Source organism: Platalea leucorodia (assembly GCF_965183815.1).
Source record: "Platalea leucorodia genome assembly, chromosome: 4".
NCBI lineage: Eukaryota > Metazoa > Chordata > Aves > Pelecaniformes > Threskiornithidae > Platalea > Platalea leucorodia.
In genome coordinates, this window is record NC_138826.1 from 25666311 (window position 1) to 25690336 (window position 24026).

At 49.3% G+C, this 24026-nt stretch overlaps 1 protein-coding gene across 1 annotated transcript; it reads right to left on the reverse strand.

Moving 5' to 3' along the window:
* Positions 1 to 10040: 10040 nt before the first annotated feature.
* ZNF503 (zinc finger protein 503) lies at positions 10041 to 13110 on the reverse strand (the record flags this gene model as incomplete). Its single annotated transcript, XM_082308834.1, has 2 exons — positions 10041 to 11696; positions 12802 to 13110. The coding sequence occupies 2 exons, from the start codon at positions 13108 to 13110 to the stop codon at positions 10176 to 10178; spliced, it is 1830 nt and encodes a 609-aa protein (XP_082164960.1). The 3' UTR covers positions 10041 to 10175.
* Between the last annotated feature and the right edge of the window lie 10916 nt (positions 13111 to 24026).

The following is a 24026-nucleotide window of genomic DNA, read 5'->3' on the forward strand; positions in this document are numbered from 1 at the left end:
CTGATTTCAGGCTGACTAGAATTTCACACTAGATTGTGAACTTAGAGTGTGTGCAAGTTTAATAGCTTAAAAGTATAAATGTAAATTGACACAATCCCATTAACCAGCAAACACAATTAACCATGTGGAACACTATGTTTATGCAAGTTTAAGTGTTTTAGTTAGAACAAATATTTTTTTCCCTTACAAAGTTTAGCTTTTTTCATAACCTGTGACCTGCTATATGCGCAGCTATGATGATTCACAAGTACCTTTTCTAATAGGGATAAACTATACTGGTGTCATCTATCAGTAGTGGTAGAGTTTACTGGTATTTTTACTTAATTTGATAGTATCTACATGTAGGAAATTGTACCACTCAGTCACTTTAGAAATAGGTAAGTTTAAAATAGTATAAAAAGTGTTGACTGTCTATTGAGGAGGTAAGGCCTGCTATATCACTTTTCCAACTTATTTAACTCTAGAACAAGATAGTGGCACTTTGAGTAGCCAGTTTTCTCAGAGAATTTGTCAGTACCTGATTTGTAGATACATCAACAACCATTTGTTTCTTGACCAAATGATACAGTTAAACTAGAAAAATTAGTTGCTCCATCTGGTCTAAATTCCTTTCTCAGTCTTTTTATAAACCTATTGATGTATGTAGGATATCTGCTTTTGATCAAGCATAACATTTTACCCTAACTCCGTAAAGTCAGCCTGAAGACCATAATTATAAATGTGATTAGCTCTCTTCATAAAATCTGTTTGACACCTCTACTGGAATGTATTTAGCAGCTGATCCTTCTAAAAAAGAACTTATTTCTACTCATCTGTTTTATCTGGAACACATTCCCTCGGCCTGCTGGTGCAATATATATTTAAGGAAATTTTAATCTTGCAAAGGGAGGGGAATTGGGGGGGCAGAGGGGGGACGTAGGACAAAAAAAAGTCATGTGAATGTTCTCAGACTCATGAGCTCAAGTATTGCATGGTGGAAACTGGCTATACAGTTATTGTTTTCTTTAAAAAAGTCAACAAAATGACCTTTAAATCTTGTTGTAAAAATACATGTAGGGACAAGTAAGATTTTGACTGGCTTTGTTTTGGTCTCCATCAGTGAATTTCTGTGGTAGCGTGATAAAGGCAGGGGTGAGCAGCAGTGAGACTGCATGTGTGCCTGGTTAGAGGGGATGGTCACCAGTGGCTCTATATAGGGTGGGACAAAGTAACAAAAATACAGGCCAGAGAGGAGAAACATTCTTACTTGCACAGCCAAAACTCTGCTACAAGAACCTATTTTTCTGCTCTGTATGATCGATGCATGCAGTGGAAATACTGCCTTTTTACTAAGGCCTTGTCAAGCAAAGCTTGCTATCACCTAACATGCCATGGTGGTTTCTACTTTCTTTTAAAAAACGGTGACTTGAAGGTCCCTATTCAGGTAACTATTTATCTAATAACTTAGTGGCTACGGATCTGTATTTTTTTTCCTACGCATGTGAGTACACTCATCTCCTCTAATTACCATCTAGGGTGGAAAGGGGATGTCGAAAGTGTTACTTTGTGTGTGTAGAATGTTTGAACCTTTTTCTTGGGCAAAGAGAGAGTAGGTGGGAACATGATTAAATCTGAGCACTGACTGGGAGACCTGAGCTCCGGGCTTTGGCAAGCACCATAACCAGTAGACTAAATAGTCTTGTTCTTTCCTTCTCTTTTCCCTCTGGCCTGGTGCATTTTTATGCAAAGTGAAATGCCTTCAAAGGAGGGGTGGAGATTTTTTCCACATTAGAATAGCCCGGTGATTAGGAACCCTAGTAAGAAGTGAGAATTGTGGATTTGAACACTTTCAGATCTAGGAATTGATACGTATTCCTCTGCCTCAAGGCAAGTACTTCAAGCATGGAGAAAAGTGCAGTAGATGATGGCAGCAGTTGATCTTTCCTGGTACGAAAACATGTGTCTCCGCAAAGAGGATTGAGGGCTGCGGATTGTACAAGAGGGGAGACATTTCACCACAACAGTAAGGTAGATTGGCTGTGCTTGAGAACCTGGGCCCATGCTTATTAACTTCAGTAAAACTAAAACATTATATTGCAGCTGCAGTTTTAGGTCTTGTGATGGCTGAAAGGATGTTAGGAGTGGGACGGCTTCCCTTGCACAGGGTGTGTGTCCTCACACCTGGGCCGTCTGTCCCAGTCCCAGCTGAACTGACCCCTCTAAAGCCACGGCAGTGGATGAACTGCAGTGGTGGCCTTTCCCAGACAGGGTTCTTTGCCTCGAAAAAGCGGAGCTGCTGAGAACGGCCCTTCTCCCGGGCTTGCCACAGCGGGAAGGCCTTTCCCGGCCCAGCCCTGCCGGCGGGGCCCCGAGCTGGCTGCTGCTCGGGCAGGGCGCCCGGGTGCAGCGCTGCTCCACCGCCTCCCACCGGGAAGGGAGGCAGGGAGCAGAGATGCCCCGGCCTTTCTCTCAGACCCCCTCTCAGCCGAGAGGCAAGGCGCCGTGAGGGCCGTGCTGAGGCTCGGCGGCAGGGTCCCGGGGGGGCCGGGCGCGTCCGGGGCCCGGAGCCCTGCCCTGCGCCCGGGCTGCCCGCCCGCCGCCCCGCAAGCGTTAGGCGCAGGCAGGGCGCAGCTCTCGGCCTTTAGTCCCCTGTCCTTCCCCTCCTCCTCACAGTATAACTAATGACGGCGTTACGAGCAACTGATGCGTTTACCTTTGCAAAACGTCTTAGTGGGTAGCAGCGTACGTGAGTAAGAAGGCTGGGCAGCCAAGGATAGGGTACAAACGCTGAGCCTGTAATAGGAAGGCTAGGTTCATAATTACCGGCATTCTGCTGTCCTACCTAAAACAGTCAGTTCTGCACGTCTTCTGTGATCTACAGTAATTATCCCTATTCATTTTACAAGACTCTTGCGTCACTGAAGTACCTTGAACTGAATCCGCAGGAAACAGCCGTCGGAGAGGACGCCGACTGGTTAGGTCTGGCGGTAACGGCTTGCAAATGGCCGTGCGAAGGCGCACCTCGCCGCTCGGGAGCGCCGGGCCCCGCCGGGGAGGGGGCTTGCTGCCGGGGCTTGGGCTGCGCAGCCCGGCTGCCGGGGTGCGGAGCGGGGCGGCGGGAGAGCGCTCTAAACATCAGCCTCAGCTTTTAACGCTTTTAAATAATGATCACGGGGCTAGCGTGACAGGTAAAGGAACTGGAAATTAGCCGATATTAAGTGAGAAATCATTAATCAGTTTAAGGCTGGTTGGGTCCAGTTTTCTTAAGGTGATTGAGGAAAAAGGGAGAAGGGTTTGAGGAACCTGGAGCCCGTGGACTCACTTCGAAACGGCATTGAACTTCTAGTTACACATCGCAACTCCATTCCTAAAAATAACTGCTGTCCATCCATTAACGTAAATGACTTGCAAAGTGTTTCTTAGCCTGTTTGATCTCGGTCGCCCGGTAGCATTTCGTGCCTTCCCCCTTCTAAAAACAATGGGAAAATGTGGTGTTTGCATTTAGACTAATTTTTCACCAGCGATAAAGGGGCTGTTTTCTGTAACAGCGCAGATTATTAGAAACTTGTAATTTGCAGTTCACATTTGCCATCAAGATCACAGCAGGGGGAAAAGAGGCTGGAGTCTGCAGTAGCTTCGGCAATTCCCGTTCACGGGTTTCATATGACGACGGAAAAAACAACGCTTTCGGAGCAAACTTGCTCGAGTTTAATATACAGTGACTTCAGAAAGTGTAATAAAATCAATTAATGTTGCAAAAGCATTGGCCGAAAAGAAAGCGGCGAAAGGATTTATGGAAACGTAATGGATTTACAAGCGTTTATCCTGCGACTTGATAAACAGCAATGGGAAGCCGAGATGGTGAAAATAATTAGTCCCACAGCCTCAGCGAATATGAACAATTTATTGTTACAATTTTATCCTTTCAGTGGTTATTCAAATTTATTTTTTAATTTTGTGATCTGAAGCGCAGGAGGATTAATCTAAAGTTTGGTCTCGGCTTCCTCGGGGGCTGGGATTCTTCTTCTGACATTTTCTCTCTTCGCAAAGCAAAGCGTGATCTGTCATTTGCCAGGGCTTCTCCACGCAGAGAGCTCATTCTTAGTTTTTCGGCATGTGTTTTAAGGGCTATTATCATCGGCCTTAGTAACCGGTGTTACCCGACGGGGGAAGGATCAGCTGTTTGCCTCCCTGTGCGCCAGGGTTTTCTCTCCTTTTTGGTTTTCAGGCGCGTTTTCAGCGAAACTTTGAAAGAGCCGCGATCGTAAAGAGGCGGCGGGAGCAGCTAGCAACGCTAGCGCCGAAAACTTTTCTGCTTGCTCTCAGAAGTTTGTAGCTCTATTATTGCAGAAGAAACGAGACATCTAACATGGAGTAAAGATTACAATTTCCAGAAGTCAGAATTTATTACGGTTAAACTGTGATAAGATCCCATCTGTTATGAACACATGTAGCACCAATTGTTTTTCATACAACTGCAATTTATTTACCCTTCAGAGTGAATGAGATTACAAGTGTGATTAAAAAAAAAAAACAAAACCAACACCACCACGGTTTTTGTTTCGTCCGGCCTATCTGTTTTTATCTGGCTAAATCCATTTATACTGCAATACTTCCCTTCGGATTAGATCAGAGATTCCCTCTGCCCCGAACAGGCGATTTTTATCGCGCTCGGGACCGGCGGGCCGGGTGCCGGCGGAGGCGCGGCGGTGCGGGGCCGACCGCGGGGGGGCCGGGGCCGGGGCCGGCGCCCTCCGCCGCGGCACCCCGCCGCCCCGCGCCTCCGCCGCCGGGCCCGGCAGCGCCGCCTGGCGGGCGGGAGCGCGAACGGAACCTCGCCGGGCCGCAGAGACAAAGGGACGAAGCCGCCTCTTGCCTCCCGGGGAGCTGAGCTGCTCGGCACGAGGTCCCCGCGTGGGTCTCCGCGTAAAATGCGCCACGCTCTGGCCTGCGCTGCAGGGGAGCAGCGGCGTTTATTATTAGCCGGAACGAGAACCTGAAACGGTGGAGGGGGAGGGGAGATATTTTTGTGTTTCCATTGGTCGTAGTAGTTTAGGAGCGAGGAATGTGCCTGCTCGTCGTCTTACCCCATCCCACAGAAGTAGTTTGGATCAAGGAGCACGCGCTTCGCAAAATAAAGCAGGAAAGACTAAGCAGTTAGTTACACAACATAATAATAATAATACCCCCACCACCACCCGTTCTTACCGCGATAGCCTAAGAACGGTAATCTAATTTTGTTCTCTTTCAAACTGTTTCAAGGCATATATGTGTGTGTATATATATGTGTATATATATCCTCCAGGTTTCAGTGGGCGTCTTTCTGCTGCTCTGTTATCATTATTTCTTGCCTTGATGTGACGTTGAAGATGGATGACTGCATTGTCAGGTTGTCTTTAATTCATCTGAAGACTTAAAAAAAAAAAAAAAAAAATACACACAAGGCTTCTTACAATATTCAAAGCCTGAACGGATTTACTTTTTTCACATAGGGGACGGGGTGGCTGGGAGGGGGGAAACAGTTGATGAATTTCAGACATAAAGAGAGAACAAAGTCTGTGCATCGCTGTGCGCGCACACACATGCACAGAACAAGCGGCCGGAGGTGGGATTTTTGCAGCAGCAGCACCTGGTTGATCTTGATGGAGAAATACTCAGCATTAGGACAGTCTTTTCGCATTTATGCACACATAATCTGCTCAAATTTCAGCCCCGTCTCTGCTGCCAAAGCATTCCACCTCCAAAGAGGTGGGAGCATACAGATTCAGGGTCCGTCTTTTTTCTTTTGACGCCTTTATGCTTCATCGCAACAACATTTTACCTTTAAAAAAAAAAAAAAAAAAACAATCTGCCCCGAATTTCCTAGGACTGAGCTGAGAGAGAGATTTAGCAGGGATTAGACACCTCCGATCAGGACTGATTGCTTGCCTGCCGCAGGTCTGTTTGTGAAGAAGTACGGGCTGCGCTTTGTGGTGCTGAGAGAATCGTGGGGTGTGGGTCTCAGCCTGGGGTTAGAAATGTCCGAAATTATACCCAAAATCTGGATGGAAAGGAGATCTGATGCTGGCAATTCCAGCGATTTTTCCAACTTTAGATTTGTTCCTTAAAAAAAAAAAAGGCAACAAAACCAAAAACAAAAAAACAAAACACACAACAAAAAATAAACCGAAAACCTTAAACGGCGCTCTACTGAAAGCCTGTAGTGAGAGCCAACAGTATTAAAGCAAAGCAGCATTTTTCTCCGTCTTTTCTAAATATGCAAGAATGAAGTTTGATCCATGTTTTTACAGAATAGGAATGCACGTTTACTTTTGTTTTGGAAAGCCTGGGCCTTTCAGGACTCCACTTGCCTGGGTGATTTCGATTGTAGATGCGGGCAGTTCATTACAAACCTCGGAGAAGAGAGAAGAGGGTCAGCCCCCGTCACCGCATTGCGCGTACCTTGCTGGCTGCGTTGAGGGTAGTTTCAGAGGTAGTGGATGGGCAGCGAGTGACTTTCCGGTCTTAGAAAATGGAGCCTCTTATCGCTGAGGAAAATCTTCCCGTCATAAAGGCATCACTGTATTTTAGCTCTAGCATACGTTTTGCACTCTAAAATCAGGCAAGCAAACGTATATGTATGTGTTTGGTGTGGAGTTGTACGCATAAGCCAAGATACATATGCCCATATAGGTTCAGATATATTACAGGAACTCCTTTGCTGTCTGTGGAGTCTGGTGTTTTATTGTTTCATAAAACTAGCTTAATTACATTTCCCCATAGATAAGATAAACAGAACCCTTCTTTTCTAAGCGCTGCTTATCAGAGGTATTTTGTCGAAGTGGCATCCAGAGTAAGCCTTTGAGAGGGGATGGAAATGCATTAATTTTTATTTTGGTTCTTCAGTTGCACTTAGCATCTGACAAGAGTTGATTTAAATATTACATGAGTTTATCTTTAATGTTCAAGAAAGATTTGTGAGAAAGGCGAAACTGTTTAATTTAAACTAATGTATGCCTGACTCTGGTCAGATTGATCAGAGTTTTGGGGTTTGATGGGTTTTGCCCTTCTGTTGCTTGTCCTCTCGAGCTGGTTTTTCACTGTGAAATTATTTTAGTTCGGTGGCATGGACCAGCGGCTGCTGTCAACTCCACAACCCATCCAGTTAGTAAGAACGGGGCGGGGGGGGGGGAAATAACAAATGCAGTCCTTTTACCTAAAAACATTAATGTCCATAAGTCAATCTCTATTAGGCAAAAAAAAGCAAATTTCCTAGATTAATATCGAAATCCTATGTGACACTTGCCAGGTCAAATACTTAACAAGCCTGGAAGAGAGACCTCCTTACCACCACTCTACATATAAAATAAGCTATTTTAATTTTTCATTAATCTCGGGGACATTATCTGAGCAAAACGGTAATAGTAACGTTAAGTGTTCATTTCATCACTTGCATCAGAACTCTTTACGTGTATAACTTTTCAGAGCTGAAATTCACAAAACTGCAGTTAGGGCTCCAGGATACAGAAATCCCTCTCGCGCTTTTTTTAAAATAGCCCCTGCGACACCTGGTTGCTGATGGGCTGTAGCCAGCGAGGTCCGAGCTGCAGCTGTTAGAAATCTGTAATTGTAAAATACGTGAACAGAAGAAGAGCGTGTGCGGTGGTGGTGGTTTTTTAATCGCGGCAAACCTGTAATAGTTGCTTGCACACCCAGATGGAGCCTGAAATGTAATTTTCGTCAAATTAAGGGTGGCTGAAATCGCGAAGCGGAGAGGGCAGGCTGGCCGGGCTGCCCTGCCAGCGCACGGCAGCCGGGCTGCGGGAGAGGGCGTGGGGAGAGGGTGGCGAGCCTGTTCTGCCTTTCGCGGACTCGCTGGATGAATCCCCCACCACCCTCTCCCCCATCCCCGACCCGCAAAGCCCTTCTTTCGATTACTTGTTGTATTCGCTTCCTATTTTATTATTAAAGTTTACTTGGTGCAGTTAACAGCGCTGCCCTCCCCTCCCTTTCTCTAACTCACCAGTTCATAACGACAGCTCATTTTACATTCCCTAAAGCAGAGATACGCGATGGTCCCTTTCCCATTTAAGGGGAAAAAAAATACATGTGGTTAAAGCAGAAAGCATTTCCCGTGCCGCTTTCGGATCAGCGTCCCAAAAGAGGCGCAGCGCGGCCCAGCACCCGCCGATCCCGGCGTCCCCGTGTGCATCCCGGGCGCGGCCCCGGCCCCGGTCCCGGCCCGGCCCCGGCAAGCGCGCCGCGGCGGGTGCCGGGACGGCCGGGCGAGCGCTGGAGCTTCATTAGCTTTCTGCTTTTCTCCCCTTTGCACATTAACGCTAACTTCCACTAATTATCTGGAGCAAATGTATTAGACTAATTAGCATCTGGGCACCACGGGAAACTTTGAACAGTAATTATATTGTGGGGGATACAGAACGAGGGAGAAACCCCAGTGATTTGTCAAGCAAAGTCGCCGCTTGCAACTTTTCCCCCTGGCAGCGCGGCGCGGCGGGGCCGGGGCGAGGGCAGCCCGCAGCGGGGGGAGAGGGGCTGTGCGAGGGACGCAGGTACTCGGCTCCGCCTGAGCCGCTCCCGGCGAGCGCCTGGCGGACCGCCGGAGCGGAGCCCTTCGCTGGCATCGCCTCCACGGGCTCGGGTCTCTCTTTTCCGCCTGCCTCGGCGGCAACGGTTTGTTCCGCAGTTTTGCTAGCTGCTCTGGCTTTCCCGTCGCAGCCCCCGCTCCTACCTGAGTGCAGGACGACGAGCCGGAGCCGGGCGGTGGCCCTGGGCGCTGGGGAGCCCGGGCTGGGGAGGCAGAGACGCGGCGCAGGCAGGGGCAGCCCCTCTCGGCATCACGTCGAGTTTGGCACTGCACTTCAGCAAAGAGCAAACTCGGACCAAATAATGGATGGGCTTCTTTTTTTCCCCCTTCCCTTCCTTTTTAAAAGAAAAGGAGTTTTCAGAGCAGTCCGATTTTTTTTTTTTTTTTAACGTGATGATCATTTGTGCTGCTGTACGAACTGAAGAAAGAGATTGAAAATAACTGGATGAGATCAAACGGCGCTTCCCTAATTGCTTCTGAACTTCTCATTTAGAAAAAGAGACGAATAGTTATGCATTACACTGTAAAAAAAGCTTTCAGATAATCTTCTTACTCTTTTACAAATAAGTCCTGCCTTCCCCGTTTCTTTCTAAAGAAAGAACGAAGTCTTTTAATTGAAAACCAGTTTTAAAAAAGAGGTTTTCACAGTAAAAACATTTTTTTAAAAGTTAATCTTCCTTAGGAAAGTGAAAGAGATTTAACCGATTCTCAGTTTTCCTATTTCGTGCCTATGAATTCTACTGATGGGGAAAAAAAAAATACTCCCGTCTGATTTTTTTTTTTTTTTAAGAGAGCCCTGGGGTTACAATAAAAAAACTTTCGGGTTTTCTTTTTTATTTTTAATTAAAATTGAATAAACGCTTAAGGAGAAATTAGCAGTTGCCTCCATCCAAGACCTACTCGGGTTTTTATAACAGAATCAAAGCGTATTTAAAAAAAAAAAAAGTAAAACCTTTTAATACATCAAATATACGGAATTTTAATCTTTAAAGCGATACATTGTCTATTTTAGTACATGACGTAAACCTTACTTAACCCTTTTTACAGGGTGGACTTAAAAATTAAAAATAGTTAAGTGTTCCTTTTAAAGAACAAAATAAGGCAAATGAGGTTTTTGGAATAGAATTGTTTTTGTTTTTCTTCCAGAATACATACAAAAAAATACCAATTCTCTTTCAAGGGTATACACCTTAAAAATAATTGCAATTTGAAATTATAACTGACAAATTGCGAGTTGTTTTTTAGTAACAAACATGCATGTAAATTTTTTTGTTTCAATGAGACATTAAATAAGAACGTACAATACAATCATAGCAATTTTAAAGTAACATTAAAGAGAAGACCTCTATCTTTTTATTTATATTCTACAATGGGTGTTCCACTTTTACCTATTGAGCTCAGTTAAGTAATGCACTTTATGATTCGTTGTCCCGCTTGAAGCTAACATAAATAAATACAGTGCTCATGGATCCAGTCCTCAAATGAACACTATTTTATAAAAAGTCAGATTTTTTTTTTTCTTTCCAACTTTTATAAAGTTATGCAGGGCTTCCTTCCCTCACCGCTAGACTCTGTTGTGTTGTGTTGTGTGTCAAAGCCCCGCTGCCTGCACTCACTGGTACCCCAGGGCCGAGGCTGTGGTGAGTCTCTGCCCGTAGAGTGCGTAAGGGGAGTAGTAGGGTCCGGTGGCGGCGGGCACGGGCACGGGGGCCCCGGGGGTGGGCAGGGGGCTCTTGGAGTAGGGGTGGTAGCGGCTGCCGAGTCCCAGCGCATGGTGCGGGCTGCGCAGGGCCAGCGTGCCCGGGCTGCCCGGGGCGCCCGTCGTGGGGATGTGCATGTGGCACGCCATGGCCGCGGCCGCCGCGCTGGCCAGCGACGAGGAGCTGGGGTAGCTGGAGAGGAGTTTATCGGTGCCCGGGAAGGCAGTATGGGTCCGCAAGTGGCTAAGCAGCTCCTCCGAGGTGGCAAAGCGCTTGTCGCAGGGTCCGTTGGCCGACACCCAGTTGCAGATGTGCGGCTGGGGGTCGTTGGGGAGCATGAAGCCGTAGGGGTACAAAGGGTGGCCGGCCAGCGAGGGCGGCGTGGCGCCGGTCAGCGAGGAGTGGACGCTGTGCAAAGGGTGGGTGGGGTAGACGAGGGGGTATCCGGACTTGAGGGCCTGGTCGTGGGCGCAGGAGGCGCCGGCGGCGCCTGCCAGGTGGCTGGCGCAGTGGTAGCTCAGGCAGTACGGGTCTCGGCACAGGCTCGCCGTCATCACCGACGGCGGCGACGCGCCCGCCAGCGGGCTCGACCCCGCCGGCTTGCTGCAGCCCAGGCTGCTGGCGGCGGCCAGCTGGGCCCCCACCAGGCTGGAGGATTTGGTGGGGTCCAGCGCCACTCCGTGCGGCAGGAACTGGGGCGGGTAGCCGGCGTAGGCTCCAGCCAGCGTCCCCGGGTAGCTCATGCCCGCCGGGGGCAGGGGGAAGACGGTCTGGCCCGGCTTGTAAGGGGAGACGGGGGCCACGAGGCCGGAGCCCAGGACGGAGGTGGAGGAGGTGGCGGTGGTGCTGCTGCAGGAGGAGGCGGAGTCCGAGGCGATGGGCTTGGAGCCCGGCGTGCTCTCCTGGTGCTGGTTGACCTCCACGTTAATCCCGGCACAGCTCACGCTAATCCGGCTGTGGCTGATGCTGGTGGAGCCCGGGCCTCCCTCCGAGCCGGAGCTGCCGCTCTTTCCGCAGCCCTCCGAGTCCTTCTTGTCCTCCCCGCCTTTGCCCTCGGCCGGCAGCAGCCCCGGCGAGCAGGCGGAGGCGCTGGAGTTGGGGCTGCCTGTCCTTGGGGTGAACGGCTGGCAGGTGGCGCTCGGCACCCGGAATCCCGACTTCTCCCCGGCCGCGACCCCCGCGGCGGGGGCGCCCGCGCAGCCCGCCGCCCCCGGCTCCTTCTTCTCCGCGCCCGGCTTGGAGTACGGCTTGAAGCTCGACTTGTCCTCCACGCCGATGTCGCTGAGCTTCAAGGGGCCCGACTTGGAGTCCTTGTCGCCTCCCGAGCCATTGGAGGTGACCGAGGAGAGTTTGGAGGAAGGGGACGGGTCCGGCTTCCCTATCTGCGAGCAAGTTTGTGCCAAAAGGGCCAGGGGACTCTTCTTCGCATCCAGCTGCGGAAATCAGAAGGACACACAAAGACAGAGGTTTAATCGGGGGTCTCAGAAAAACCCCGGGGCGTACCTAGGGCACTCGTCCCGTACGTTTTCGCAGAGAACAGCCTGGAAGTAATGAACAATTTTGTGCGCATTCATCACCCTGACAGCCCCCTCCCCTGCATGCACCATTTTCCACAAAGCCTTTAAAAAGGGCTGGGGCTTTTCGTATCCCTGCGAGCCCACCGCGGCCGCCCTCAGCGCCCGCCGCTTCCCCGGCAGCGGGGGCAGCGGCCCGGGCGGCGCGGAGCTCGGCGCCTCGGCTCTCGCCGCTCCGGCCGTGCAGGCGCACAAACCCGCCCGTGAACTACAGCGACTGCAGCATTTCTGCGCCCTGACCGCTGACACTATTTATAAACAGAGCCCGAGCCAGCCGGCGAGCCGGGCTCCGGGGGAGAGCGGTGTCCTCGCTCCGCAGAGACCTTAGTGAAATCATTCATTCCCACGGACACACCCTTCCCACCACCCGCTCCCTTTCGAGTGTCGGTCCCTCAAACAGCGAGCTACGCAGCGGGGGACCGACAGCCTCGACAGAGGAGAAAAGGGACGAATAGGGCCCCCGAAGTACAAACGCCTGTCGGTACTTGAGAGGGAGCGGTCGGGGAGCTGAAATAGTTATCCTGCCGCACCCACGCTTGAGCCTGTCCCTCTCCGCGCCCCCCCCCCCCCCCCCAAACGCTCCCTGCAAAAGCAAGGTTGTTTGGCACTCGGAGCGCTGCTTAGTTGCGTGGCCGGATCGTGGCCCCAGAGCGGGTCGTTTCCTTCCACTCACCCCTCCTCTCAACAACAAAAAAAAAAAAAAAAAAAAAAGGCTAAAAAGAGCAAAAATTAAAAGTTAATTTAGACAGGAATGCAGAAATTAGCCCAGTAAACATGGAAACAATAACCAGGAGCGGTTCCTCGCACTAACTCTAGATCAAAAGGAGCCCATTTCCTGGTGTAAGTGCATTTCAAAGCGCAGGAAAGTGCCGAGGGAGGCTGGCGGAGCCGCCATGCACAGCGAGCGCCCGGGCAGGGAGGGGAGAGAGAGCCGGGGGGCCGGGGCCGGCTGCGAGGTCCTTACCTCGATGGGGCTGACGGGCGTGGAGGGTAAAGGCTGCAGGTATTCGGGGTGTAAAATGTGTCCAGTCCGCGCCGTGAGCATTTTCAAGACTTTGATGGGAAGGCGGTTGGCTTGGCGTAGCGGGTCCGAGGGGGGGACGGCGTGGAAGCAGGGCTTGGCGGCGGCGCTGCTGCCGTTATTCCCAGCGTGCCCGTTCGGCCCGGCGAGGTCGGCGGCGCTGCGGCTGCGGCGGGGGCTGCCTCCGGGCTCGCTGAGGCTGCTGCTGCGCTTACTACTTCTTATAGCAGAAAGCGAGGGCGATGTGATCATGACCCAAAACCTCGCATGAAAACTGGGGCAAGTGGCGCCGCTCGCACTCGGAAACGCTCGCTCGCTTTCTGCGGGCGAGGAGGGAAAAAAGCCACACGCCCCCCGAGCAGGAAAACAAACATAAAATGTCCCGTGGCTCTCTCTGGCGGGGAGGGCGTGGGTGGGGAGGGGGAGGGAAAGGGGGAGCCGGCCGGAGAGAAAGAGGAGGAAAAAAAGCCGAGTAATCCTTGGGCTGTGCTGGGGGCGGGGGTGGGGGCTGCGAGCGTGTGCCGCTGTCCCCCTCGGCCGCTCTCGGCTCCCCCGGCTGGCGCGGCGCGGAGCGGAGCGCTCGCCTCCGCCGCTCAGCTGTGATGCGAGCCGCTGCCCATCCAGCCCGGGATCTGGCAAAGAAACTCACTTCAAAAGCAGCTGAATTAGTCTGAGATTAAAGCCTTTGCCGCCTTCCAATCAAATGGGACCCCGAGGTGATTGGAGGGTCAAGGGGATGTGACGTTCCCTTTTCTGGGGCTTTTTTTCTCTGTTTTTAATGGTCTCTCGCTCTTTTTTTTCCCTTCCCTTTCTCGTCCGCCTTCCCTCTCCCCTCCCCTCCTTCCTTGTTTTCGCTCCTAGGACGGGCTGGGCGTTAATTCTGTGTTTCACATCACGCGCTGCGAACGTTTTTCTTCCTCCGCAGCCGCCGCGGATAGCCCGGCGGCAGCGGGGGCGGCCGTGGGGCAAAGGGCGCCGCGCCTGCCAGGGGGAACGGCCGCGGGGCTCCGCCGGCCCCCCGCCCCGTCCCCCGAGCGCGGCCCCGCCGCACGCACACCGCCCCGAGCACGGCCTGCCGCCGTCCGTCCGCCACGCACGGCGCTTACAGGCCCAGCCCGCGCCCCCCCCCGCCAGGGTCAGGCCCGCTGGGACAGCTCGGTGGCCTCCGCCGCGCCGCGTCCCCTCCAGGCCCCGAAGAAGGGCGCCGGGCTCTTCCCCCGCCCCCCTCCCGCCTCACAACGCGGGGGTAGGCTCGGACGAGAACCTGCAGAGCGCCGGCCTGCACGTCGCCGCCCGCGGCGGGCGGGAGCCGGGGCGCTGCGGCGCGGCTTGCGGCGGCGCGGGGAGCGCGGCGGGATTGGGGGAGGCCGGTCGTCACACGCGGGGCTGTCACGCACCGCCCGCCGCCGCCTTTCGGGTCTCTCCGCCCCGCCGTCAATTGTCAGTGCTCCCCAACCGCAATCAATCAGTTATTTGTCAGCCCCTGTCAATCCGCCCTTGATTTATGTCAGCTTTTGTTGCTGATTACAAGCCTGGTGTGACTTGAAGGGGAAAAGAGAGAGAGAGAGAGGGAGGAAGGAAAACAGAGGGAGAGACGGGCTCCTCGGGAGAAAAAGCCATTCAATTTACGGAATAAATCCTTCGAGTAAACTCGATTTGTGTGCCAGCCCCCGGCAGCCCTGCCCGGCCCCGCACCGCGCTGCCCTGCGCGGACGCGGACGCGGAGGGCAGCGCGGTGCGGAGCCGGCAGGGCTGCCGGGCTCTTCTTCCCCTTCCCTCCTCGTCCTCTTCGAAGAAGAGCCCTTCGTCCCTGCACCCGCCGGGCTGGCCCGGTCGCCGGCACCGGGGGCCTGGGAAGGCGCCCCCTCGCCTTAGCGGGAGTATCGGTTCGCCATTTATGTGTTTGATTTCAGTGGGGCTGTGTTGAGAATCTCGTGGGTATGCACACGGTATCCACCCGGGCGTTATATACGTCCTGCTTTGTGTCTGTGCGCTCCCGAAGCGTACCGAGTCCTCTGCCCTCAACCCCGGTTTTACCGCGCCGGCGGATGCCCCGAGCGGAGTCCGCAGCCTTTCTGTCGCTCCCTGGACTGCCTTTTTCTTTTCTCTTTGTACTTTGCATCCCACTATCCCCCCACCTCCTCATCCCATAACATTTTTTCACAGGCAAAATGTGTTAATCAATCTTTTACTTTTGTTTCCGGATCTGACATGGTGGCCCACACAATCTACAACATTAACAAAAAGGTCACTTAGAGATAAAACACGTTTGACAAGTGAAGAACAAGGCAAGTGCTTTAGGGGTCGCGTCCAATTCCTGACCTGGACTCCGACCAGAACAGGCGCTGATCCTGGAAGGGGTGGGCGAGAGGAAGGACTTTCACTTTCTCGCGTTTATATCTGCTGAACCAAGTCCTTTTTCTTCCCTTGAAACACCGATCTCCCCCAGTCCCTAAACAGATGTGTCAGATAGCCTTTAATGATCTTCTCTTCTTACGACGTAGACATAAGGCAGGTTTTCCTAGATATCCCCCCCCCCCCCCCGGTAAAACGGTACCCTTTAAATCCTGCAGTCAAGTAAGTATATCTGCTGTCTTTTATTAAAACCACTTTACTCTTTTACTATAATATATAGAGTAGGGTAAATACGCGGAACTTCTCTAGCTTCTATAAAGATATAATTAATTTTAACAAACTTTTTAATTTCTATATTTTCTCTGAAAGCATAGGGCTTATTGCCACAACTTTTCAGTGGAAAGTCATAAACGTACTTTCATTTTGCAATCACCGCGGTCATCTTACAAGATGGTGAAAATTGAAAGGTTGGGGGGGTAGAGAAAGAAATCTTGCATAAAACCCGACATTGCAGTAGGGCTGACAAGACCCACAACTTGCCCTCAAGGAACTCCCCCCCTTCCTTTATATAGAGTGGAAGTGACTTGAATCTGCCCCAGGTTTTCCCCCAGTTCTTTCTTTTGTTGTCAAGTCCAATTGATAAATGGAGTGCAGTAAAACTCTGGAAGAAAAAAAAAAAAAAGCTGAAACCTTCATTTGTGTTCATTTGCATTAAAGTGCTTGGAACAGCTGTTTTCCTTACAGGACCGGGGAGACTCTTATCTGTTTTCTCGTTGTATTTATCCTGCCTCCCAGGGTGAAAGACTAAAGATTAATTGTCTTAAGGTAGAGTCAGCTGTGGGAAGGCTCCCCCCTCCCCATTTTCCCTTCCCTCTGTCTCTTCTTGTGGAGGTGAGGGTGATTTCGGGAAGGGGTTGTTTACTGGTAAGCCAGGGAAGCAAAGGCGATACCCGGTACATGTGTAAAACAGGCAGCGCACCGACGGGAAAAGCGAGGGGAAGGAGAGGGGGAACAGCACAAACCCCATTCTTTCTGGCTGAAGTAGAAGCATCAGAGGGTAATTTAATTAGTAACTTCAGAGGACAGCTTTTTCTTTTTTTTTTTTTTCGCTCAGCCTTTGGAATGAGATTTAAATCACACTAAGTACTGTAAACTTTTTATGTAGAAGCTTGTAAAAAAATCAGCCCCAAGACATCCCCTCCCCCTTGCCCCCTCCAAAGCATTTCTGAGCCATGAGAGCTTATTCCCTGCGCTTAACGCACGCAGAAAACGATTCCCGGCGAGGGTCTCGGAGTTGGGATGCACCCGCGTAGGATCGGGCGGGCGGCGGGGCTGCAGCTTGAAAGCGGTGCGCAGTTTTTGTTTTGGCTGCTGCGGGCTCCTTTCCTCTCTTGAGCTGAAGAAGATGGATTCCGTCCTGCTCGTTACCTTCGCGAGGGATCCTTGTTTAATGAGTCCGTGCAGACGGTTTGCTGTTTGGCATTTACTTGTGTAGTCTTGTTGAAGTTTTGGTGCCGTTGTTTTTATTCTCCTTTAAAAAAACCCAAACCAACAAACCAAAAACCTAAGGGTTGGAACCCGTCTTCCTCCTCTTACAAAGGAAAATTGTAACTTAAAAAAAAGGAGAGCAAAGGAGGAATTAATTAACAAGTGCCAGTCCACACTTTCCTTTACCTACCAGCTATTGGCAAGCATGTCAAGTCGATTTTATTTGCACACAATGGAAATGATTTATTTTCTCTTAAAAAGGAGTGGGCTGGCAGATATTTGAGGAGGAGAGGAGAGCGAGAGCGAGAGAGGAAAAAAAGTTTGAAAATGCCTTGAACTATTCACTGTCGAGATGGCTAATCAGTATTGAGGCTCGAGGGCACTCGGGCAGCTTTTCAATGCGGTTTTCCTTTCATCTCAAGCTGGATGGAGGCGCTCAATTAAAAGCCTATCAGTTTGTAAGTAAATCAACGCCTATCAAAGTTGTCACATCAAACAAAACGATTATTATTGCAGCCCGCCTCCCCTATTAATCTCCCTCTAAAATAATCCGCTTGACAGGTCAGGCTGGCGAGCTGCAAACCCTGGTCAGGATCACCCAAAAAACCCGGACTGACTATTTTTCCCTCGGGAGAGGGAACTGCAGAAACCTCGGCACCAGCGTGCCTGCTCTGCGAGCTTGCTCTCTTGCCATTTAAGTGTCAGCTTCTGTAGATCATGTTGGAAAAGGGCGTTTAGTCTTTTAAACTGAACAGCAACAACCCTACAGGCCCTTTCGTTTGGTGGGTTTTTCTTTTTTTTTTTTTTTTTTTCTTTTTCTTTCCACCCCCTCTCTTTTCTATCGTTTAGAACAAGGTTAAGCTTGTAATTAACAGAAACGTAGTTGCTGAGTTATGTCTGGGTTATATTTCCATGCGTAACACAATTCAGCTACCTGTCTGTCCGTCCTGTGTGTCAAATTTATTTGCTTTGGTAGTGCTTGCGTTTCACTATCTACCCCAAGGCTTTTATTAAGGTATGCATTGCAATAGATTTTTATAAGCGGTGCATCTCCTTTTTTTTTTTTTTTTTTTTCTTTCCCTCCTCCCAAGAATGATAATACTTCGGATAAGAGATGCGATGGGTTATCAGAAATACCGCACCACGAATTCGTACATTTGGGGAGAGGCGCTTTTTTTTTTTTTTTTTTTTTTTTAATACGAGACTGCATGTGCTCAGATAATAGCTGATGCATCTGCCCAGGTATCCTGCAGAGGTGTGGGGTATTTCTTCCAGAATGTTATTAAAACAAATAGTTTGAATGCTTGCCAACAGAAACTAAGATTTCCAAACCTCTCCCCTGTTTGCATAGTACTTGAAAATATTTACCCTTATGATTGTAATTACTTTCCTAATATATATAAGCAATATATATTTTACTCTGCATGAGATGTAGGTAATCGTTTTATAAGCGGTGATAATTTTAGAGCCATCTTCAAAATAATAGTCACGTTTAAGTGAACGTGAATTTTAGTCGCCAGTGGTACTTTTACTAAACGAGTAGAAAATCACTTGTTTGTTTGTTTGTTTGCTTACTGCTTTCGGAAGTATACCTTCTCCTAAAATGTTTTCGAATGAGTTTGTCTAATTTTGTTCCTTTTGTTACGCTGAGATAAGGAAGAGATTAATGCACCTAATAAAAACCCCCACCTTTCTCTTTTAAGCCCTTTGATAGATTCCCCTATTGACGTTGTTTCATGTGTGGAAATTTTTACTCCCGTGTTGAAACCCTTTTACAACAGCTATTTTCCAAATCTATCCTCTTTTACGTTTAAGGTGTTTCTTATGCAAACAGCTTTTATTTTAAATAAGCCTTAAGGTAACTTTCTAGAGGGCGAGGGAGAGAGCAAGTCAAACGAGTGTGATGACACGGGAAAGGCTGGGTATGTTTCCTGTTAAGTGCATGGAGATTTTTAGTGTCATTTCACGTTATTAAACGTACTACGACTAAAATGATCGAGCCCAAAGCAAGTGAACATGTTTCCTATTTCGTATGTATGTACTCGAACTGGTATTTGCTGCCTAGATTTTAAGAGTGAAAAAAGAGTCTTTCAGCTTCTGTAACAACCTTGATCTGATCATTGAATCTCAGCAATCGTAAAGGCATCTCTGTGTTTGTCTTCCGCGAAAGCCTGGAGGCTACGGGAGAGAATTATACCAACTAAGCACATATTTGGTTACAGTATTCCTCCAGAAATTAACTGTGGCACGCAAATGGAGGTGATCTTCAGCTTCGTCACTTGGAGCCCAAATGTGGAGTGAGTTTATTGACAACTGTGTTACAGAAACTGTGCAGATCAAGCAGATTCGTCTTCAACAGCGTCAGGAACAACGCCTTTTGAGATACGAGGAAAAGTTTTAAGGATATGGCTGGAAAAGGCATTGGAACCCCAATAATTAACCTTGTCTAAACACCCAAATGACAAATGAACAATAATCCTTGACGCAATTACAAGAGAGCTACGTTTGGGCGTGGGGTAGGGGCAGGGAGAAGCATGTAATATATCTTAGCTATCTTCTTGAAACAGTCTGGGTCCACGATCCGAAAAGGTTAAAATAATCTTAATTTTAATAACTATTAGCTTGTTTTCAGTCATCCCTAATGATGCATTTAGGTCTCCTCTAATCCCCACTGCTTTCATCTTTAGCTTTTTACACCCTAAAATTAATTCCACCTAAAGTACATTTTTCATTTTGTACTGTACTAGCGACGTGCAAATAATTTACATCAGCGTTCATCAGGACTGTCCTGAAGTGATGGATCATTTTGTTGAGTTGCAGTAAAAGTGCAGAATGATCTATAATGATGTAATATATACATTAAAAGGGTGTCTGGATGATCAGAGTTTTGCTAAAAATGTAAAAGGGCTTTTTGATTGATAACAGGGTTGCTGTTTTTCTGCAAAGGCTGTCACAGGCTGACACAATGCTTGAGTTATTAGGGCAGAGAAGGGCAACCATAAATTTCCAACGTCAGGCAAAAACTCTCTTTATTGTCTATATGATGGATGGGCCTCCGTACTAGACACCAAATACTTCGTATCACCCTTAAATGGGAACACATTTTTCGTGGCCATAATTCATGTTTTTTAAATAGAAAGTTTGAAATGCCTGCCTATATTTCACGATCCTGACATATTTATGAATCACTCCCTGCATGCAAATATAATTATTTAAAGCACTGAGGTGACATATGGGTTAGAAATGTACCAAATGCTGTTAGCGGAGTGATTTTTTTTAATTCCCTAAATTGAACACCATAGAAAACTCTGCCTGTCTGTTCAGATCAATAAAGTCGAAGGTGAAGTTTTACTGATTTTGTCAGTGCCACATACAGATATTCGGTTTTGATTAGGTGAAGCTGACAAAAAGGGAGTCTTTTTGCAATTACCATTAGGTTAATGAAAGAAACACTCATCTTTCTCCTGGCACCCCCGCGCAGGCGTACGCGCTTTCCCCCCCCTCTCTCGTCGGGCGATGAGCTAGCCGGAGGTAAATTTGACAGGCGTTATTTTTTTTAGAATTTGTTTTCCGTCCAGCAGCGCTCGTCTCGGAGGGAGCGGGGGCTCCGCCGCCCCGAGGCCGGGCAGGGCGGCCAGGCGCCCGCCGGGGCTGGGCGCTCCCGCCGCCGCGGCTGCCTGCCCCTCTCGCCCTCGCCCCTTCGCGGCGGCCGCAGACGAGCCCGTCTCTCCCGGCGTCCGCCTGGAGCTGCTCCCGGGAAGCCGCCGCCGGCAGAGAAACCCACCGCCTCTCCCCGCCGGCACCGCGCCCCCCCGCCGCCCGCCCGCTGCCCGGCGCCCACCGGCAGCGCGGGGCAGGCGGCGGCGGTCGCCGTCCCGGCGGCGGAGCTGCCCTCCCTGCCGGGCACGGCGCGACGTTACCTGCCGACCTAGGCGGCGGGCTCGGTTCGGTCACACCGACCAGCGGCAGCACGGATTAGGCGGCCGCTCCGCCGCTGGTTTGTTTTAGTTAATTACGGGGAAAACCATCCCACCCTCCCGGCGGGGAGGCCCGAGCAGCAACGCCTGCAAAAGGACGCGGCGCGGCGCGGCCCGCGGTGCCGGTGCCGCCGCCCCGAGCCGCCGGGCAGCCCCGCGGCCGCCGACACTTCCGCCGGGGCGGGCGGAGCCGCCCGTCTGCGCTCCGCCCGCCGGCTGCGCCCGCCCCCCGCCGCCGGGCCGGGGGGAGCCGCGGTAGCCGAGAGGGAAGGGGAGACGTGCCCGACCCCCAGTAAGTACCGCGGGAAAGTGTTGAAGCGGGTCGGCGCCCGCGGTGGGGCCGGCACCTGGCGGGTGAGGCTCGTCGGCGTGGGCCTGTGCCTCTTGGCGGCGTGCGGTGAGCCCCGGGCACCGCAGCCCCACCGCAGCCTGCCCCGCGCTTTGGCTGAGCTCCTCCTGTCTTGGCCGTGTGAGCCCGCAGACCCAGAGCCGCTAACTCTGCCTGAGGGTCTGGCCTGTAACGTACACCTTTGTATTTATTTAACTGAAACTTACGTTATTTTCGACAGAGCTCAAGCGATGTGAGCATCAAAATCACTTGGTATCTTGAATGTTTTTTCCCGTGGACTTGTAATGTGTAAATGTGTAAAATGTTTGCAGTAGTCCAAACTTGCTATAGCAGGCTGACTCTTTGCCCATAAAATGTTAAATCAACCATGACCAGACTCATTTTCCCATGTCAGCCAAGAGGACTCTGTAAATCAACACATTAGGGCTTCACTGGGTAGGAGCTGCGTGTGCTTCATGCAAAATGGCCCTGACAGCCGCTCTCTTGGTGCCGTGGTTGTCAGCCTGTGGCTGACTGCAGAATTGTCATGTGGCAGCGGGAAACCTTGCAGGTAGAGTGTAAAATCATTGGCGATGCAATATGCAAGAGACCGAGGACTGGCACAGCAGAAGGAAAAAGCACAGGTTGTTTTACCTTCTGATGTGATTGTGTTTTTAAGACTCACAGGTGTTTTGCAAAGCCACCAGCCTGAATGGCTTAGATGAGCCTGTGCCTCCTGTGAAGGCCTCGTTACTCGTATGGGGGCAGAGATGTTCTGCAGGCACTTCCTACCATCTCAAGATGGAACCCACTTGGAAGCCATTACAGAAAGCTCATCTCAAGGTTATGAAAGGGCGTGTGACAGCTATACCTGGATGCCACTGAGCACAGTGGATAAATACAGGCCATAGGTGACTGTGCAAAAACAACCAGGACAAACTCTTGTCTTTGTTCAAGAAACAAATAAACAAAAAAATCGCCCTCCCCCTCCACAACTCTAAACAATATGCTGCATTCTGTAAAAAGCCTCAGCCAGCCAGCCCTTATCTAAAGCACTATCTCTGGGTAAGGGTTCAGTTACTGGAAAGCTTATTTCTGGGTGCTAGTAAGTTGAAAGGAAAAGGAGACATAGTATAGCATTTAACAAAATAATATAACCCCTTACTACCACACAACCAATCCCAATAGTTATACACATTGAATCAGATTAGATTCAGATATCAAGGTAGAGCTTTGTGCTATATTTCATGAAAGGGGCCTCAGCATAGAGAAATCATTATCCGGTGCTCCTTGCTGGATTGCCTCCCACTCAGAGGAGTGACCCAGCTATGACCCAGGCTCTGAACACTTGTGTGTAAATTTAATTTTCAGCATTACATCATTTCAACCGGAATCTCACCTCTTTGCTCACTGTTGTGCTATGTGGCTTACCTGGAGGTAAAGAAAGAAAAGGAGAGGAAGAAAATGTGCCAAATATTAGGAAGTGTAAGTTTAGCTTTAAAGTATGCACATAGCCACTTCTACCCTGTGGTCTAGTGAGACAAAATGCGTAAGCCACCAGTAAGCTGAGAGGAAAAATCACATGATAAGTTTACAATCCTACCAGATGTCAAAAGGAAGAGTGTTACTTATGAAGTGATGATACAAACTCTGCTTACAAATTTTCCTCTGTTTTAAAAAAACAAAAGTCGGAAGGCATTAGTCAAACAAGTGTCTGTAGCAGCATTTCTTCTTGGTCACTACTCTCAATACCTGAAGAAGGTCTGAACAATGAAAACTTGTTCTTCAAAATTCAATGTACTTTCTCCTGTGGTTTTTGCATAATTGCTGTTTTTCTCCAGCAAATTTTTGGAATATGAGTTTATGGAAATCAACAAAAAATAAAAAACTAAGTTTTGCATTGTGGAATTTTCCCTGTGAGAATTATCTGTCTCAATGAAGATACATTTTTAAGGGAACTAAAGCCAATCCTCTTGCAAAGGCTGCCTGTTCTCTGAAACATTAAAGGGTTTGAAGCAGACCAAGAACAAGAAAGAACCAGGCACACACCCTTCCTCATCTAACTGTAATTTTTATTTTTCATTAACTGAGCAGAGAGTTACCCTTTATGTCATTTCTTTCCCATAAAAACCATATTTCGTTCTTCTTTTTCTATTTCATTCACAGAAAGTTCATATCCTCAATGGATGACAAAGTATGCGGAAGCATATGAGTGTGAAGAGTTTTTTTCCTGACCAGCTTCATTCAGGTACTCCCACCTCTGATAAATGTACTACCTTTAGTGTCAGGAGTAGAGATTAAAGGCAGCAGGAGCTTGGCCAAGGTCACAAGTCCTTACAGTAAATAAGCAGTCTGTTCAAGTAAATTTATTAAATTGTGGCCACAGAAGAACAGAAACTGGACAGAGTTAGCAACTCTTACATTCCATTTCCAGGTTTACCATTAACAGTGTGCAACATTATTGTGTGGCTCTGTATCTGTAAAATGGGATCCTGGTACTTAGTTATCAATTACAAAGAGTTTTAATGAGCATAAGATAGTAAATGCTTTAATGCATTACCATAGCATAAAAACACAAGAACTCAATGTCATGTTCCCTATAGAAAAGCTCCGACACTGTGCAGTGTGTCTTGCTGTATAATAGCAGACTCAAATCAAGAGTATCATCTCATTCCTGTTTAGGGTGCCGTGCTCTCTTGTCAGAATTAAATATGCCGGTGCTGCTGCAAGTTCTATGTTTTGCATTACTCAGTGACCAGAAACAAACATGCTTCAAGGTTTCTCATTCCTCCACCGATTTTCAAATTCATGTAATGATGTAATACAATATATGCGTGTAATGATGACGTATATTTGGTCCTTTGAATCGGTAGTTGCCACATGTTTCTATAATATTTGAAATTAGTGTTCTTGTTGTTTTCTTTGGATTGATACAATATGGTGTTTTTACCTGTGACCTTGAAATCATGAATAAGCTCCATGCTAGTACGACAAAGGTACAAATATATTATAACCTTGGT